Below are 18,323 nucleotides of genomic sequence, written 5' to 3'. Positions count from 1 at the left end.
GCACGTGACTGTCGTTAGTAGAGTTTGAGTGCGGAAGAACTCGGACGTCGAGGAAGAGGATCTTTGAAGGCACCGGACACGCATCGTTTCTCGATGTTTCGAGCGTGGCGAATTGCCATCATTCAAAACGAGACGCGCCTGCCTCTTTCGCGGCGCGGTTTGTTTCCTCTCTTCTGGATCACGGTCCACCGTTCCTCGAAGCGAACGAGCGCGCGCATTGTGACGTCAGCGAGAATGACAAACAAAAACGCATTATCTTATATCCCGCGAACAAAGTTATACTTTGATCATACGACCGTGCCATTGACGGAAGACACCTGTCTCCGTCAAGAAGCGACGCGAATAGGGAGCTTTGACGAAGAGACACGCGCCATTTGTCGCGTTCACGAAGTGTGTCGTAATTTCATCCGTCAAACAAGAATGCTTTTCTTTCTCACTCCTCGCTGTAAATCACGAACGTCCCGGTAGAAATACGTTTCGTTAATGAGAGGGGAGATATGCAGGGGATAGAGAACCCGCATTTGCACCGTGATCTATTAGCAATTTCTGAAAATGTATTTCGTTCTTTTAATAGACGTGAGCGAATTAACTTAACATTTTCGATTAACTTTACGTTCACGTTTACGCTTTTCAGATTATCCAGCTCGACGGCAATTGGAACACCCGGTAACGGCAGCGGGGGTGGCGGCGGAAGCGGCAGCGGAGGTGGTGGAGGCGGCGGTGGAGGTGGGACTGCCGGCAACGGGACTTCCGGTGGTGATTTTCTACGTAGAAGTCATCCCCTCGCGGAACATACGGCCCTACATCCCGCTTACCGGATCAACTACATGGACCACCTCTACCATCAACTCCAGGCCTCCACGCACAGTCCCAACACCTCACTACACGGTAATTATCTGACCATATATGTACACATAGGTTCAGATAGAAGCGTTCGCGAGCAGAGTACAAGAACTATCCGTTACCTCTTCTATGACAAACGACGAATCGGAAGGCCCCGTAAAGGGGACCCGCATTTCCGCCGGAAGTCTCTCCTCCAGCGTACAAAAGCGCTTCGAATCTGATTCATCGCGCGTGATCTGTGTCGTGGTAATAACGCGCTTTTACTTCCCTCTTCGAGCGACGACCGGGATGGTGTCTATTTCGCTGACTCGGCCAATCCGTCGCTATGTTTTACGCGAATATTTTCTTATTTTTTTTCTTTATTTTCAGGACTGGGTGGTTTGGGGCCCGAGTACCTCTTACATGCGGCAGGTCCTGCCAGCACCCTCGCATCGTCCGAGTTCCCGTTCTCCATTGATGGTAAGTCCAATAACATGTATCCTATCTTTAATGTCCACGCTGACGTGTGTACGTGTGACTGAGTTATGTGTGCCGTGCCTAGCCCCATAGGTGTAGTGGCACTACCGGCAGGTAGGAGATCGACTGGTTAAGAGGCCGAGAGGCTAAAAGACGACCGAAAGGGTAAACGGGGCCTCGTTAGCCGCCACCGCCGCATAATTGAATCGACTCGGAGCGACACGACCTCATTAACACCTTAGCGCCTACCCTACAGGTTGTCTCACATTTCCTCTTCCCGCCCTCTTTATCGTCTCTTTCTAATTCGGACTCAATCTCTTCGCTATGCGCAATTTTCACATACGTTTTCACATACTTACATCCGTGTGTTTTCAACAATCATAGTATTGTAAATCGAGCATTTGAAATTTTCTGTCTATCTTAACGTCAAAATATTTGAGCGATTAAAACGTTGAATATTAAATTCTTTGCAGTGTAGCAGAAAGGTATTTCTGCGAAATAACGATGAAAATAATTTAAATATTGATTATAATGTACTTGATAAGTGAATTTAAGATACACGAAACTAAGAGTTGAAACGATCGATCTTCAGTTCAGTACAATAAACAGAAAATTTGAAAAGCGCTGTAGTTGCCGTGGCATGCCTCGCGTAGTAGTATCGTAGGAGCCGCGCCGATCGGAGTGCACGATTGCACCAATTTACATGTCTCAATCCCATGTTCGACCTGTGCGAGGGAGCGAAGAGAGGAGTTGAAACTTATCGAGCGTGTCGGGGTCCTGGAACCCTCGCGGGGGGAAGGGTACTTTCGTAGACCGAGCGAGGGATGAACGGTAAGGAACGAAGGAGGATCCACATTCGCATATTCATTAAAGTCAGCGAGAACTGTGTGCGACGCGACGCGAACCGGATATGGTAGGGCCAACTTTTTGGTCTCGGCGGATACGATAATCGATTCCTGTTGCGAAGAAGACGACGCGAAAGAATCTGGGTATTCGATCGTCGTATGATACATTTCTTTATATGTATTTTAATCGTCAATTTGATTTGATGCATTTTTTGGAAAACGTAACACAACGTACACAATCGTAAATGCCAGTCGAACATTATAATATCTAGGAAACCGCGGCAACAAACTCACGAGAAAGCAAGTGTAGCAATGTGAGCCGATAAATCGTTCATTGAGCATGCATCTCACGTCATGCGGAAAAACCGCACGGCAGTTTAAGCCGCCGGTTTGCGTTCCGCCGCCACCGCCGCCGTTGACCACCGTAAATTTGATCATTGACCGAATTAATAACCGATGAAGGGGACAAAGCAGAGCCCTCCGTGCAGGCCGGCGCGACGAGACAAGGAGGAGGAGAGCGGGTTTTGCAAATATAAAAAAAATGAGAGGAGAAGGCGAGCAAGGGGATCTCCAACTGCGAGTAACTCTATACCCGTTGTGCGCGAACGAGCGATCAACCGAGTGGAAACCGAGGAGAAGGGTAGGCTCGCTTCTCGTGCTTGTCTTCTGTGTATCGCGTTGCTCCTTACACAGAAGAAGAAGAAGGGTAAAGAGGGAGGGGAGGGAGAGGACGAGAAGGAATAGTGGAAGAAAAAGGGGTACGAAAGCGAGGTAGAGAGCACTCGCGGCTTAATCCCGCGATGGTAGAGCAAGAAATCTGGTTGGGGGAGGACAGGACGAGAGAAAGAGAGTGAGAGTGAGTGAGAGAGAGAGAGAGAGAAAGAGAGAGTTGACAGTGCCGAGAGAAGGACGAGAGAGCGTAACCGCCACCATGTAACCAACGATGGTACGTACAAGCGAGCCGCCACCACGCTCTTAAGAAAGTGGTTTGTATATTACGTCGTTACGCTGCGGTCGCAGGCAAATCGCCGCTAAAATGTTCAAGCCACAAGATCGGACTCTCTTCTTCGGTCTTCTCGACTCTCGCTTCTCTCCCTCTCCCTCCCTTCCTCTCTCTCTCTCTCTCTCTCTCTCTCTCTCTTTCTCTCTCCGTACATTTAACGTTCTTGGTTTTTCTCCACTTTCCATCTGACTTCTTCCTACCTATGTACCCGATTACCACCTCAGCGAATGCTAAAAATGCGCGTTCCAAGGCTTCCAATGTTAGCACATGACAGTGGTAATTAAATTGTAAATTCTGTCAGGTTGTTTGACATAGGAATGGCGAGCGAGTGAGATCGAAAACGTAATTGGAGACCGGAAGTTGGAAGTTTCTATTTACAAATGTCAAGTTAAATTCATCTTTGCTTAAATTTCAGTTTCAGCATCTTCGCGACTAGGAAGTCCGCGAGCCTCAGCGATCAGGGCGAGTCGGAAAAGAGCGTTGAGCAGTTCACCGTATTCGGACAGGTTCGACATCGACAGCATGATTCGATTTAGCCCTAATAGCTTGGCGTCCATCGTCAACGGTTCGCGAAGTAGTAGCGCGAGCGGAAGCTACGGACATCTCTCCGCTGGTAAGTAAAATATCCGCCTACAAATCCAATCAGTCGGATATTGAACAACTTATAAACACTTTGCAAAATTTCCATCATAAAAGAGAGATTAATTCTTTTTATGATTATTCAAATATGCGTTGGGCATCAAGATACGACATGACTTATAAGATAGCTTATAAGACATGAATTATAGCAAATAATAAATTCTGATGACAGGATTAAAGGGTAAATGTACATTAAGGGATACATTGTCGCTCTAGCGAGCAGGTACGCTTTTGAGGAACGATCGAAGATGATAGGCGGCGACGTATTACAGTACCAGTGCACATAAAGCCATTATATAGGCGGGAACCTTCTTGCTTGCGAGTTAAGAACGCCCGGTAATTTGCGATTAAATGAAGTAATTAACGAATTAAAATTCAGACGGCGTGGCACGCCAGTCGTTTGTCGGCGTTGCATCGTCGAATACCCGCAGGATGTTCCTGCTCGTTAAATTTGCCTTCGATGCATACACCATTGTGAAATATACATCACCTGCACCGTTCTATCTTCGTCACCCTTTCCTATCCATCTCGCTTTCACCCTGTACACTTTTCAGCGATCTTAATTTACATTTGTACCATAGCTAATGGAAATTAAATTCACCAGAATTCACTGATAGTATTTCAATCGTTTATAATATTTATTCTTAGTTCAACCAAAGCTATGCTGATAATTATAATGATAAAAGCATAATGTAAATATAATTTTAATATATAAATTTATAAGATTGCATTCGGACAAATACGAACTTATTCGAGTTACCATGTATGCACAATCTAATAGTACAGTTCCTACCTACGCACGGTTACTTTATGGTCTCGTAACAGAGGCTCGCGATTGAAATGCAAGCTTAGCCTACGTGCCGGAAGTCCGGCGTGTCGTGCTCGGACTGTCAAAAGAACGGACATGCGGTCCGATTTCGTTGTTATTCTCCTATTGCAACCATATTCGAGCGATTCGTGTAAAGCATTAAGCATCATCACTCACCAATCGCCAAATATTCGTAAATTCTCGGGTATCCTTTAAATACTTGCATCACGTAACACCTGAAGGTCTTTTTTTATTTTAAATGAATTGCTGTTGCAAAGTTATTGCATTTTTGACGTTATAACCGCGAAGCAAATATCACATTACCAAATAATCATAAGGAGAAGAAGCGTTCTCTATTAAATAATTCCTACTTCTCTGGCATATATACTAGTAATTAATCGATCTGCATTGTGTCGCAGCAATGAGTCCAGCGTTAGGCATGCATCCCAGCATGGCGCCGCACCTGCAGCAGCTACAGGCCCACATTTTGAGGAGTGCGGCCGCGGCGGCGCTTTTACCTCACACGCACTCCTTGCAGCCACCCGCACCACCGCCACCACCGCCGCATCCTCATTCTCACCCCCATACCCACGGACTATCCTCTCATTCGCAATTGTACCCCGGTGTGCCGCCTCATTCCACGTCGTCGGCGACACTCAGCCCGCACGGAGTTGGAGTGCCCCCGAAAAGTGAGGTAAGTGGAAAAAAAAAAACGAGAAGACTAAAAATGTCACCAGCCGCTAACTTAAGCTCCAAAATTCGACGTTTTTCGATGCAAATAACGAATGGAGTCTCGTTAAATATACTAGTAATTAAGTCATTTTGACGGCAAGCACGGTTTAATCGGTATTAGATTCAACGAATGTATTGTAGCGCATAGACGTTAATTCCGGTCAGGAGGAGAGCGCAATATGCTCGCAATAGCGACCCGGGAGTGCCATTCGATCGTTATTGCGAATCGAGGGTACGACGATATACACTCGGTGGCCCGTCATCGATATTCATTGGGAATAAATAATCGTACTCTCGTAACCCCCCCATCAGATGCCCGCTCGACCTTTCTTAGCTACGTCCCGTTGGCTTCGTCTAACGATGGACGACAATGGAACGACGAAGACAGAGGAGGCGAGAGAGGGAGAGAAAAAGAGAGACGGAGAAAAAGATTGGGTTACTCTCTCGCGAGAGGGTCCTCGGGTTACAAGCAATCTCGCGCACATTATTTCGTCCGATTCCACCCCCTCCCTAACGCACCTTTATTTTCCCTCCCGCCGATCCTTTCCTCCTTCTTTTACTCGGGTCCGTCGCTTCCTCGTCTTTGTCGTTTCCTCTCTACCGCCATCGTCGCGGCGGACCCGCGCTGATTTATTTGCATCCGCGCGCTCGCCGACGTAGGCGCGGCGTTTTCATTTTCTGCCCCGCGTCCACACGCTGTAAAGTTTACCGGCGTGATTTGCATCGGTTTGCATTTTGCTTTCCATCGTCGTGTTCCGTTGTCGTCGTGCTCGTATACGCGTGTCGCGTACTTATATACGAACGGGAACTCTCGCGATTCATGTTTAGGCGATATTTTTTATGCGAGCATATACTGTGCTGTATAGTAAGAAATTAAACAGGTTTTTATATTTATCTTAATCTTTTTGATTACCTTTCAAAATGCTCAAATGTATTCGCGTTTTCGATTTCATTAATTATGACGCGTCATTTATATTGTATATTTTAAAAACGCAGAAGCAAAGCCAAATTATCGCAAAATATTAAAGTTGTCACGTAAAAAAAAATTCTTAGGCTACTAATAGCTCTCTCATGTATCATCAGCTTTTTCTACTCAGAACTATATCGTTACTAAAAACATTTTATCATGCTCATGTTACTTTTATCTCCGCTAATACTTATTTGTAAAACTGATTAAGTAACTTGAACTGAATTTCTGCTTAAATTATTACGCGTGTGGTAGCAAGAAGCAATTAGAATATTCCTAAAAATGCTTACATTAAGTGACAATGTTAAAAATGTAACATTTAATTTACATTCTATTCTAATTTTTATTGATCTACTTTCGAATATAGCTTAGCCAGCGCTTGAATACTTATCGTCTATCAATCTGTATCGCAACATAGTGCAGATGTGGAGAAACCTGCACATACACGCGTTTAATTAAGTATTTGGAGTTATGTCTCTATCAGAGAGAGAGTACGTAAGACCAAAAGGAGGAAAGAGTAGCAACATGAACGATTTATGGGGGTTTGCAACAATCGACCGAATCACTGCGTTTCACAAACGTGATAATTGCAAAATTGCATGCATCGTGCGCCGATATGAATTCATGATAAATTGATATAATTACTATAATTAATGAGCGATTGGAACTTGAATGTAATTGCGTAAACTGTGTCCACTTGAAAATACTCTACTATTGAAATTACAAGCATTACATTCACGATCTCAAATTCTCCGAGCATCTGAATAATAGATAAAAGAAATATATGTATATGTATTAAAATACGATATTTATTTAATTTTATCTTTATCTCACTCTTTTTCACGTATAGAGCGTAGAGTCATGTCGAAAAGCGTCGGAATCATCGACTCGCTCGGTGACGGCCGAGGCCGACACTTCCTCAAGGCGGGCCGCTACCAAAGTCAAGAGGGAACCGGCGACAACGACCACCAACGCGACCACCACTACCGCCCCACCGACTCACCCTCAAGGTCTTAGTCCGAGTGAGGACCTCAGAGACGAACCTGGTGACTTTATCGAAACGAATTGTCATTGGAGGGACTGCGGTCTCGAATTTCCTACACAGGTAATATACGGACGTGCGACGATATCTTAATCATTTATTTCTTCGTCAATAAGCGAGCGCTAAGAGCGACGCGAATAATTACAATTTCTACGCGATTTTCGGAGCATCGAGCAGAATGTTAATGGGAATAATCAATTTTACACGACGTTGAGGTATTTCTTTATAAATTATTTAAAGAGAAAGGGAAAAAGAGAGTTAAAGATATAACGATATCGTACTATCTCTATATATCTCAGCGAGAAGCCTCGGTCTTATCCACATTAATCTGGCATGCATCTCCCTTCAAACCAGGACGATCTCGTGAAACATATCAACAACGATCACATACACGCCAACAAGAAGAGCTTTGTTTGCGGTTGGGAGGAATGCTCGAGGGAGGAAAAACCCTTCAAGGCTCAGTACATGTTGGTCGTGCACATGAGAAGGCATACGGGTGAAAAACCACACAAGTGTACCGTAAGTAAAGTACTTAGTTGTTTCTCCCGACCGCGAAAATTTTTTGTATTAATCAATCACAACGCGCTGTAAATGCTGGCAGAGTGACTTCAAGAAATTTCGTAAATATCGCTATTCATTATTTCAGAGTGCGTTTTATTTGACTTTTTACTGTATTAAAAACAGCTATTAAAAATAGCTGTTTTAAAAATAGCTTAGCTATTAAAAACATTTAAATAAAAATAGCAATCGATTGTAGAACTTATTGTTAGAGTATTAATTTGTTGGAGTATTTAATTGAATTAATACCCCAATTTAATTGAAGTACTAATTAATTAATTGAGTATATTTGTATAAAATAATTTTTGTAAATTTCATCCTTAGTGATAGTTTTATTTCTATAGCGATATGCTATGAAAGAGTGAAATTACGCTAAACATAATGTGATATCTGTTATTTCATGATTTAATAATAAGCACAACCTCTCTTTTATTAGATTTATGTTTGCGCTTCTTCGATAACTTTGAATAAAGTTACATATAAAATACGAAACACGTCAGCATTAATGTACGCAAAAATATTACGTGTTCCACAAAGAATAATTTCTCGTCAGTCGCACGCGCAAAATACATATACATGCATACAGAATACACAAGATATAATACATGTATAGATAATATGTAAAAATAAGTAAAAATTAAATTGGTGCATACAAGTGTCAAGAAAAACATTTAATTTATATGAACAACAGATTTGTATTATGTATTTCGCGTATAAACTCTAAAGATAATCTCGAAAGAATTTGTTATCATGTGGATGTTTAATCTTTCTAATATAATAATTCTAAATAATTTTAAAAGGTTTTTAAAATAATTTTTTATCTCTATTTAAGTTGTTTTTATTGCTTACTTTGCAAAAATTTCGATAAAATGTAATTAAAGGAGAAGAGAAATATTTTTCTCCATCTTATTCAAATTATGATTTTATACTTTGCAAAATTTTGAAGAGAATTCAAAGAGAATATTTTTTATCCCTATGTTTAAATTAATTATGCATTTTACAAAATTTTTAGAAGACAAAATTAAAAAAAGAAGAGAAACTCTTTTTCTATTACAATAATTTAAATTAATTTTATACTTTGTAAATTTTCGAGAATCCGGAATTAAAAGAGAAGAGATATTGCTTTATTCTTACTTAAAGTAATTTTTCGCAAATCTACTTCTAAAAAAGGTTTCTTAAAAGACTCACCGTCGTCGACAAGCTGCGTTCATCTCGACCAATCCGTCGATGTCTGCGTACCACAACTCCATCGCGAATCGATCGTTTCTGCATTTATCCGACGCCCTCGACGTTCAATCACAGACTCGGCTCGAGTAATGCACATGCGTGTCCGTGAGCGAATTCTTCTGACGGAGACGTCGACAATTACGAGCACTGAAAATCGCGCGCGAACAGATTAATTAAGGATGTAAAGGATGATCGTCATGGCGATCGCTCGTCCATGCATTCGTCACTGCCGACTTGTTACGCGCGACGCGTTCTCGATCGAAATTCTGAGAAATCTCGACGCGTCCGTCAACAGGAGACAAGCGAGATTATGCGTTTCGATTAAACACCGTCGCGACAGCTTGTCTCTCGACATCTTTTCGCGTTTTCCGAACGAGCTCTCGCTAAACGAGCAAAATATCGAAAATACGTATATTAGAAAATGGTTACCGAAACGGTGCTTCAGGTGCTGCTCCGGACACGACGCAACTCCAATCATGAAATGCTGTTAATCGAGCGGCTGCCCGAGTCGATTCGTACGACGAAAATGATCAACGCCGTTAAATTCGATGTTTTCGGCACTTATTCGTATTCGAGATTCGTCGCGGAATCAATAAACGAACGCGAAAATCGGAGCGATCGCGTCGTGGGGTGCGTACCGTGAAACGCGCGCGGCGCGGTGTGAACTTATCGGCGTTTCGAAATATGGTCACGGACTGTACCGCGTGCGTTGGCGCGACGCGGGAAATATGTATACGGCTATGTGGTACGGTGAGAAATTATTAAGTAAATAAATATCGCTGATAATTAGATTAGGGCAAGAGATTGAATCGCGCACGATTTCACTTTGATGAACTATTAGAAGAAACGCGTAGCTATTAATTCAATTGCTAACTAGCGATGTGAAACTGTGAGGACGCGAATACTTTTTAATATAGCATATAGCGTTCTCTAAATGCTTAATTGTTTTCTTTTTCTCTTCGTATTTTTTTTCATTGCTTTTAATATCTATACTGGTGCTATCGAATAGCATGTTCGAGAATTGTACTTAATCTGTATTTTTATATCACATAATAGTATTGCAGAGCTATAAATTAAATATTGTTTTGAATACAGTTCGAGGGTTGCTTCAAAGCCTACTCGCGACTGGAGAACCTCAAGACTCATCTCAGATCTCATACCGGCGAGAAACCGTACACCTGCGAGTATCCTGGCTGCAGCAAAGCCTTCAGCAACGCCAGCGATAGAGCAAAGCATCAAAACAGAACGCACTCCAGCGAGGTATTATCCTTTTTCTTCCTAACTGTAAAAAGAAAAAAATATATTTTTTAAAAGTTTCGAAAGACGGGTACAAGTGCTAGATAACATATTAATTTCGTGGATTAGTAGTCATCATCTGATTGTCTCTTGGCTCATGATAGATCGAACGATCAGCAGTAATTATTGCCTGAAAATTCTATATCTATTTAATTGTCTTTCCTTGTCCAGAAACCGTACATTTGCAAAGCTCCCGGCTGTACGAAGAGGTACACGGATCCGTCGTCGTTGAGGAAGCACGTTAAGACAGTACACGGCGCCGAGTTTTATGCGAACAAGAAGCACAAGGGCGGCAACGGTGGTGACGGCGGTGGCAGCGACGAGGCCGGCGCGGGAGGTAACAGCCCCAGCAGGAGTGAGGATTTACCTCCGAAGACACCCAGCCTCTCAAGTCCCAGCGTCAAATCCGAGAGCGAGGCGAACAGTCCGCCCGGGATCATGCAGCAGCAGGGTAGTCCGCTGGTGGGTGGTTGTAACGACGAGGTCGCGGGAATGGGCGCTCTCACCGGTGACGGAATCGCCCTCGCCGAAGAACCGTGGAACGAGGAACCCGACGACTTGGACATCGCCGATCTTCCTGTAGCGCTACGCGCCATGGTAAAGCTTTCGAGGATCGCTCGAGAAACATGTATGGATTTCGCTAGATAAGAGAAACGTTCTAACACAGAATGGACTTTTTAAGGCTTGCCTTTTTTATGCTTATATATCTTTTGATGTTCTTCGACCTCGACTCTTGTCAAAGATGACACTTTCTCGATTATTCACAGGTCGGCGGTATGGAATCGCAGCAGCAATTGCAAGTGCCGGCACCCACGTCGAGAAATCGGCTGAAAGGAAGACTGAACGCCAAAGGCATGCCGAACATGCCGATCGGCGTAGCGAACATGCGTGGGATTCACGGGGTCGTACCTCAGGGTAATATCGGTGACCTCAATAAGAGGATTACCGATTTGAAGATGGAGGGTGGCGGCGGCCAGACGCGGCAGACAAGTCTGTCGGATCTTCAACTGAGGTTGCAGCCGTTCGGTGAGCCGCGAAGGGACAGCAACAGCACCGTCAGCACTTATTACGGCAGTATGAGATCGGCGGATCTCAGTAGCCGAAGGAGCAGCCAGGCGAGTGTCGTTAGCGCCGTTAGAATGGGCCCAGGACCGGAGAGCTTCTACGATCCGATCAGTCCGGGTACGTCTAGGCGAAGCAGCCAGATGAGCACCGCTTCTAGCAGGATCGATCAGAATCATCTTCAGGGGCCTTACTCGACGAATAATCTTGTCGTTCAAACGCAAAATATGTCCCTGCAGGTATGCCTCGTGCCTACGATTGTCGTATAGAAAGACAGAAAGTGATTTTTAAACTACGTAACATTTTTATGCAGAGCATTCAGGGGATGCCAAGCGACTGGAATAATCCGAGCGGTCATTGTACTCAACCGTCGAGTGACCGACGAATGTCCGAACCCATTCGCAGTAACCCGGCCCAAAGGACTTCTCCTCCGATCCCGCTCAGGCCAAGATCGGCACAGCTGCCCGAGCTTCAGCCCGAGCTTCATCCCAATCAGGAGGTGATTCTGGATGAGGTGGGCGAAGGTGAAATGGTGGAAAACAAGCTGGTTATTCCCGACGAAATGATGCAGTATTTGAATCAGGTAATCATGCTGGTGTGTTATTTAAACTATTCCGTAATATATTTCTCTCATGCTAATTTTTTTTAAAATCTCGAAATTGATATTGCCACTATAGGTTCAAGCGGGTGGAAATCAAGTCAGTTATCGCGGAAGTCCTCTACCGATCTGCCAATCGCCGATATGCACGAATCCTCTGCATTATCAGCGACAGGTGCAGCCTACGTGCAATTACAACCAATCGCATCAGTCACATCAACAGAACTGTTATTCTTCTCAGCAAGTCGTTCAACAACCCTGTCCGAACTATCAAAATCCCTCGTCTGCGTCTTACGGCCAGTGTCCAAATTCACGTACGACTCAACCTCCGTCGCAGTATTGCCCGCCGCCAAATTATGGGTCTCAAGTCACTGGCGGACAAGTGGCAAGTCCAGCCGCGGGTCAAGTCATGTCACCGAGTTCTCATTATGCCTCGGCTCACTTAAGCGATCAGCCGTTGACATCTCCCGCGGCTGGCGCGTTAGCGCCGCAGCACGCGCCGCAAAACCTGCCCCAGAACTCTGCCCAACTTTCCCGAAATTGTCCTCAGAACCACTCGCATCATGGTTACTATTCGGGTTACGGTTGCGCGGGTCAAATGAACGCGAACTGCAATGGCACCGGTGGCCCAGCCGGTCATCATTCTAATCAGACTTGCACATCATCCAATCACACCGTACAGATGCGGCTAACGAACAATTGTCAGCAATTATCGCCGCATTGCACTCAGCAGACTGCGCCCATGACCAATCCGACAGCTATTGCTCATCCGAACGCTCAGTGCAGCCAATCCTCTGGTCAATGTACGAGGCCTATGGCAACGTCCAACAGTCAAATGCCCAACGTACACTCTGCCCAACAGTCTCCAGTGGCTAATCAGTGCGGTCCGATGTCACCCCATTGTTCTCAATTGAATCATGCGAACCAGGGGAAACCGATAAATACGCTCACGACAAATCTTCAAAGCTGTCAACAGCAGACTCAACAATCGGCCACAGCGCCCTGCCTGCAAGTCAACAACTGTATTCATCCCAGTGGTGCGCATCGGCAGGTCAACGACGGTGGCGGCGGGTCAAAGAGAACGTCACCACAACTTTGTAACGCTCAGCAGACTAACTGCAGAATGCAACAGCAGCAACAAACCTGCGCGCATAATTGTCAAACTCGCACGAATCCTCCTGCTCAGTACAACTGCAATTGCGCATGGACTTATGGAAATCAATGTTATCACGATCAACATGGTGGACCGTTGCCGGAAATACAATGCAGAGATATTAGCCAGTCGCAACAAGGCTCGCCGATAAAGCCGCCTCAAGGTATGCGACAAGACTCCTACCGCAGAACATTGGAGTACGTTCAGCAATGTAGGAACTGGTCCGTCAACGCTCAAACCCACGAGACCAACGTCTCCAGCTCGACGCATCCTTTGTCGTTGCCGCAACCTTTGCCAGCTAGCGCCAATATGGTTGTCAATGATATGACATCTTCGCTTAGCTCTTTACTAGAAGAAAATAGATATTTACAAATGATTCAATGACCCCATGTCTATTAACGAGAAGCATCAATTAGTTTTATCGATCGATGAAACAGTCGCGCTTAAACAGTTTTCCACTTGATTATTACAATAATAACATATAATCTTTAATATATAATTTGAATGAAATTAAAATATTAAAATTGTTAGACACAAAAGATCCAGTCCGATCTTATATTGGCATTTCTTATTTACTTGATTATCATCATAATCGGTACATGACTCTCTTAATATAAAATATTAAATATGAAACATTTAGCAAAATTTATGACGCTGATGATAGCTTCATGCAGGTGCGGTCGATTCATAATTTGCAGATTTTGACACCTCATATGTCTTTATCTCATATATTTAAAGATTGTGAATGAGAGTCCGAAGTAATTCGTTTTGAGAACAATAAATTAATACATTTGATAAAATTTAAAATAGAGCGTGGCTTTGTATAGAAACGGTTAATTCGTAATTAGTAGATTTCTGGGTTCAGTCTTGACTCTTATCCGATATATGTTTCAGTTTATAAAAGGTTTGTTAAAGATTTAAGTTTTGAGTAAAGTATGAAGTGATTGTAAATTGTAACACGTTTTCGTGTTACTAATGCAAGTATTTGGCAAAGTTTAGTATATACCGTGATAAAAAATATTGAAAGATATAACTAAATAAAATCAATTTTAAATTTGATTTGAGTGATCTACTCTAGTGATGGGATTTAGTTGTAATTTTTGGCCCGTTTTTTTAACAATTATTATTTTTCTTTTACCATTTGTATCTTACAATTAGCGACGAGTTACTAGACGTAACTAAAATGCATAACATTCTGTTTTAGGAATGAACGTATTATAAGTTGGGTAGGATTATACTCTTCCGCAGGTTAATAAGACCCTCTTTGATATTTTTTTTTTAGAGAATTTAATTTTAATTATAAATATAATAAAAATTATAGATACAAGGAGAGATTTAGATAAAAAATCAAGAAGTAAAAGCATTAATCATGATGAAGGGAAAAAGTTTATATCCGAATCGGAATGGCAGATAGAGCTATTTTATATATTGGAAATAAGAAAAATATTGCAATATAAATAAATTCAATGATAAATTCTCACTCTTATATAAAGATTAAAAGATTAAATCGTTAACTTCGCTGCAGTTCGTATATCAAGATTTTGTGTTGCTAATCGAAGCTGATACGGTCATAATTTAATGGGGATTTAATGGAGACACAGAAGCATTCAACATGCGAGCAGACAATGCTTATGTCTTTATTTTATTTGCATAGATTTCACTCTTCATTTCATTCCAAATAAAAATCCAATAGAGCGAAGTCGAAAGACTTCAGTGGAGTGAGTGAGAATCTTGCTTCAACTCGTTCTATCTCAGAAACTATTCCGAATTGGAATCATGTTTATATGAACTTTCTTTCACTAGGATTATGATTATCATTTTTCGTATTAATCTCTCCTGCTGAATCACCTTAAATACAGCACGCTGAAAAATTATGTAAACACATTCGGGGGAGACCAGGGGAACAAGATCATTTTCCAGCATCCTATATAATTATACCTATATTTATGATAACATTATAAAATATATTATAATAATTATAATATTATAATTTTAATATATAATTATAATTGTAAAAAAAACTTTTGGATGAAGACCTTAAGAGCACTTACAACTATTTGTTAGAAAAACGATTCCAGAATAAGAAAGATACAGATCCTATTGTATTTATCTATATATATTCACTAAATCCCACCACTGATCTATTCAGCAAAAATCGACACTGTTTTTAAACAGCAAGATTAGTTTTATAACGTTAATATGGTTGATGTGGTCGTTACGTTGATAAAAATTTTATAGTCGCGATGCAAGAATACAAAGTGCCTTAATCTTAAATAACGCGCATTTGAAAAGTGCCACAGTGTAAGTTATTACATTTGAAAATATCGATTCACGACATTAAGTACCTCGAAAATTCCGCTCATAGTAACTTAGAATTTTAGATATTAGATAATAAAGATATTCCGTATTTTGTCTACGGATAAAATAAAGTATATGTCTCTCTTTTTTGATAATAAAGACAAAATATATCAATCTTGCAACATATAATTAATAAATCTTTAGTGTATGACAAATACGGGATATTTTTTGAAAAAACCTATGTACTTTAAATTATTGTAAATATATTTTTGTAATATTATATATACATATATATACTTTTTGTACATCAATTTCGTTATGCGACGAGCGTGCCAACATAGCATTATCTTATCTATAATTAAGCTCAGTAAGATGTAGTATACATCGCCGTACAGTGTGATAAAAAAGAGAGAAATGAAGTCCATAAATAATCATTAGTTTACAAATGATAAAAATAACAAGACTTTGGATGCAAAAATCGGATTAATCTTAATAAAGGTCTGTAAGAAGCCAATAATAAAATAGAAACTGTAGATAAAATTTAGAGATAAGTACAACTAACAAAGAATGAAGATGAATATAAACATGGGGGTATATGCGCGTATTTCTAAAGTCTTTCGCCAATTATATATTTTGTAAACTTCAGAGAACACACAAATATTATAACACACATTTATCTTTAACATGTAACAATTTTGGAAGTATTTTAAATGCCTATAATAAATATTGAAATACAATGACAAAGGCGATAAATAATGAAGGATGAACGTTTAGAACTCAAAATGATGATACCCACACCAATATATGCACCTAATGCTGTTTTTGTTATACAAATGGTTTTTATATAAACTTTATTGAATTATGATCATAAAAATGTGAATTATTTTGTGAATATTATATATATTTACTACATATTATATGCTAATAAAACATGTATGATAGCCTATTGGGAGGAAGATACTAGAATGGAGTCTTATAAAAGTGCCTATTGCATTTGCAAAATTGTTAATTATTTCGAGAATAAATCATATCAAATCCAAAATCATGATTTGTTTATTACAATATCCTTTGCGCTTACTCACATATACGAAAAACGCATACTTAGTACATTGTATTGATTAAAGTAACATTATTTCTAGAAATGATAATGTTGATGAAAGAGTATAAATCATTTTATATGTTAAAATTTATAACGTAAGAAATAAATAGACATTTATGATTGACAACAAAATAATTTTTATTTTATAATTTATTCTCTTTACAATAATGTAATTAGAAATTGTGGTACATAAAATTTATTATTTTTTGTTAAATCTACATTATAATAATCTATACTAATCGAAACGTACCTCTCTCCGTCATTATCGCGTAAAATAGATGACAATAAAATAAGACAAGGATGCGTTTGCTAGCTACAAAAGACATTAATTTTGTTTCTTAATAATTATCTTAAAGTATAACACATTCAACATATTATAACATATAAAATATTTTATATTATACCGTAGCAAAAAACGATAAGGACGCTACAAACAATCCACCAAACTTCAGACTAAAAGACTTGTTGCCTCTTAGCAATAGAAATAATATGAAGTTTTGTATGTATAGAGGAGTTATGTACCACTGAACTTCGTATCTACATATATAATAATAATATAAAGATATAATAATTTGAGGAAAAAAGATACTTATGTGACTTTCACAGCATACGTATATTTACTGTATGTATTATATTAACTACAGTATTGTATTAACTTCCACCTTCGATAGCAGAGTTTGTAAAACAATATCTGTATAATGTAATAAACTACGATATTTCTTACGCAGTGGCAAATATGAGATCATAATGATCTGTAATTTCTTGTCCGATGAAGTTGGCTAAGAACATGTATATAAAAGAAATACCTGTTGATATAAAAGTTATTGGAAGTTCCTCAGTATTATATGTGGATAATGATAAAATCTGAAAAAGCTAATGTACGAGTTTTAGTGCAAAAATCAACTTCTAAATCACAATTTGAATTAGATTCTTTACAATCTATTACAAAATTACTTTAGAAATTTTAACTACAACTTATCGTTTAGATTGTAACAATTTTTATAAATAAATGAATCCTTCTATATATTTCTTATTGCTATTGTATTACATTGTAATGACAAATTCTTTCAATCAATTTAATATCAGCTGTCGTTTTAATAAATAATATTTAAAAAATTTAATAAGTAGTAATAAAAAATTTAAATAAAATATTTATGCCAAGACTGCTGTGTTTATAACTAATCTAAATTAGCAACGTTTTATGAATTAAATGTCTGGCATAATCCGATTTTTATCATAAAATGTTTTTTACATTTAGTATTTAAAATTCGGATCATTAAAAAAACCTGGACAGAGATTTAAAATTTAGATTCAAAAGATAGCCACCGAATGCTATACCGAATAACATAAAAGAATTTAAATTGAAAAACTTTTTCTACAAACTTCAATCTAAAATTTTTAATTTGTTAAAACAATGTTACTGAAAATATGCAATTTAAATTATTAATATAAATTATAAAACAACACAGGAATGTTACACAATCCATTAAATGTAAATTTACAAGCGAAACGAAACTTACTCGAAAAGTATTAAGGCTCAAAATAATTACACTGAGTACTATTAAAAATATGAAACATATCTCAAATCTAGACATTAGATAGTCGGAAAACCTTTAAAAAAATATGTGCGTGATTTGATATTGCATGTATTATACAGATATTAAAGAATATAAATACCAACATCATTGCTGTCCGAT

At 39.9% G+C, this 18,323-nt stretch overlaps 1 protein-coding gene and 1 long non-coding RNA gene across 2 annotated transcripts in view; one reads left to right on the top strand and one right to left on the bottom strand.

Moving 5' to 3' along the window:
• Nucleotides 1-10,399, bottom strand: part of LOC139820496 (uncharacterized) — a 61,560-nt gene extending 51,161 nt beyond the window's left edge. Inside the window, exons 1-2 of the long non-coding RNA XR_011733985.1 lie at nt 10,281-10,399; nt 9,082-9,267 (exon numbers count right to left, since the gene is read on the bottom strand). This is a non-coding gene — a long non-coding RNA (uncharacterized lncRNA). The remainder of the gene's footprint in view (nt 1-9,081; nt 9,268-10,280) is intronic.
• On the top strand, nt 643-18,140 carry Ci (cubitus interruptus). The gene is made up of 11 exons (XM_071790802.1): nt 643-888; nt 1,213-1,302; nt 3,563-3,760; nt 5,014-5,288; nt 7,144-7,398; nt 7,690-7,854; nt 10,216-10,380; nt 10,588-11,013; nt 11,184-11,717; nt 11,792-12,061; nt 12,156-18,140. Exons 1-11 carry the CDS (start codon nt 828-830, stop codon nt 13,611-13,613), a joined length of 3,897 nt encoding a protein of 1,298 aa, XP_071646903.1. The 5' UTR covers nt 643-827; the 3' UTR covers nt 13,614-18,140.
• The last annotated feature ends 183 nt before the right edge of the window (nt 18,141-18,323 follow it).

This window comes from Temnothorax longispinosus, chromosome 10 (assembly GCF_030848805.1).
Source record: "Temnothorax longispinosus isolate EJ_2023e chromosome 10, Tlon_JGU_v1, whole genome shotgun sequence".
Taxonomy (NCBI): domain Eukaryota; kingdom Metazoa; phylum Arthropoda; class Insecta; order Hymenoptera; family Formicidae; genus Temnothorax; species Temnothorax longispinosus.
This window is presented reverse-complemented; position numbering and strand designations above follow the sequence as displayed.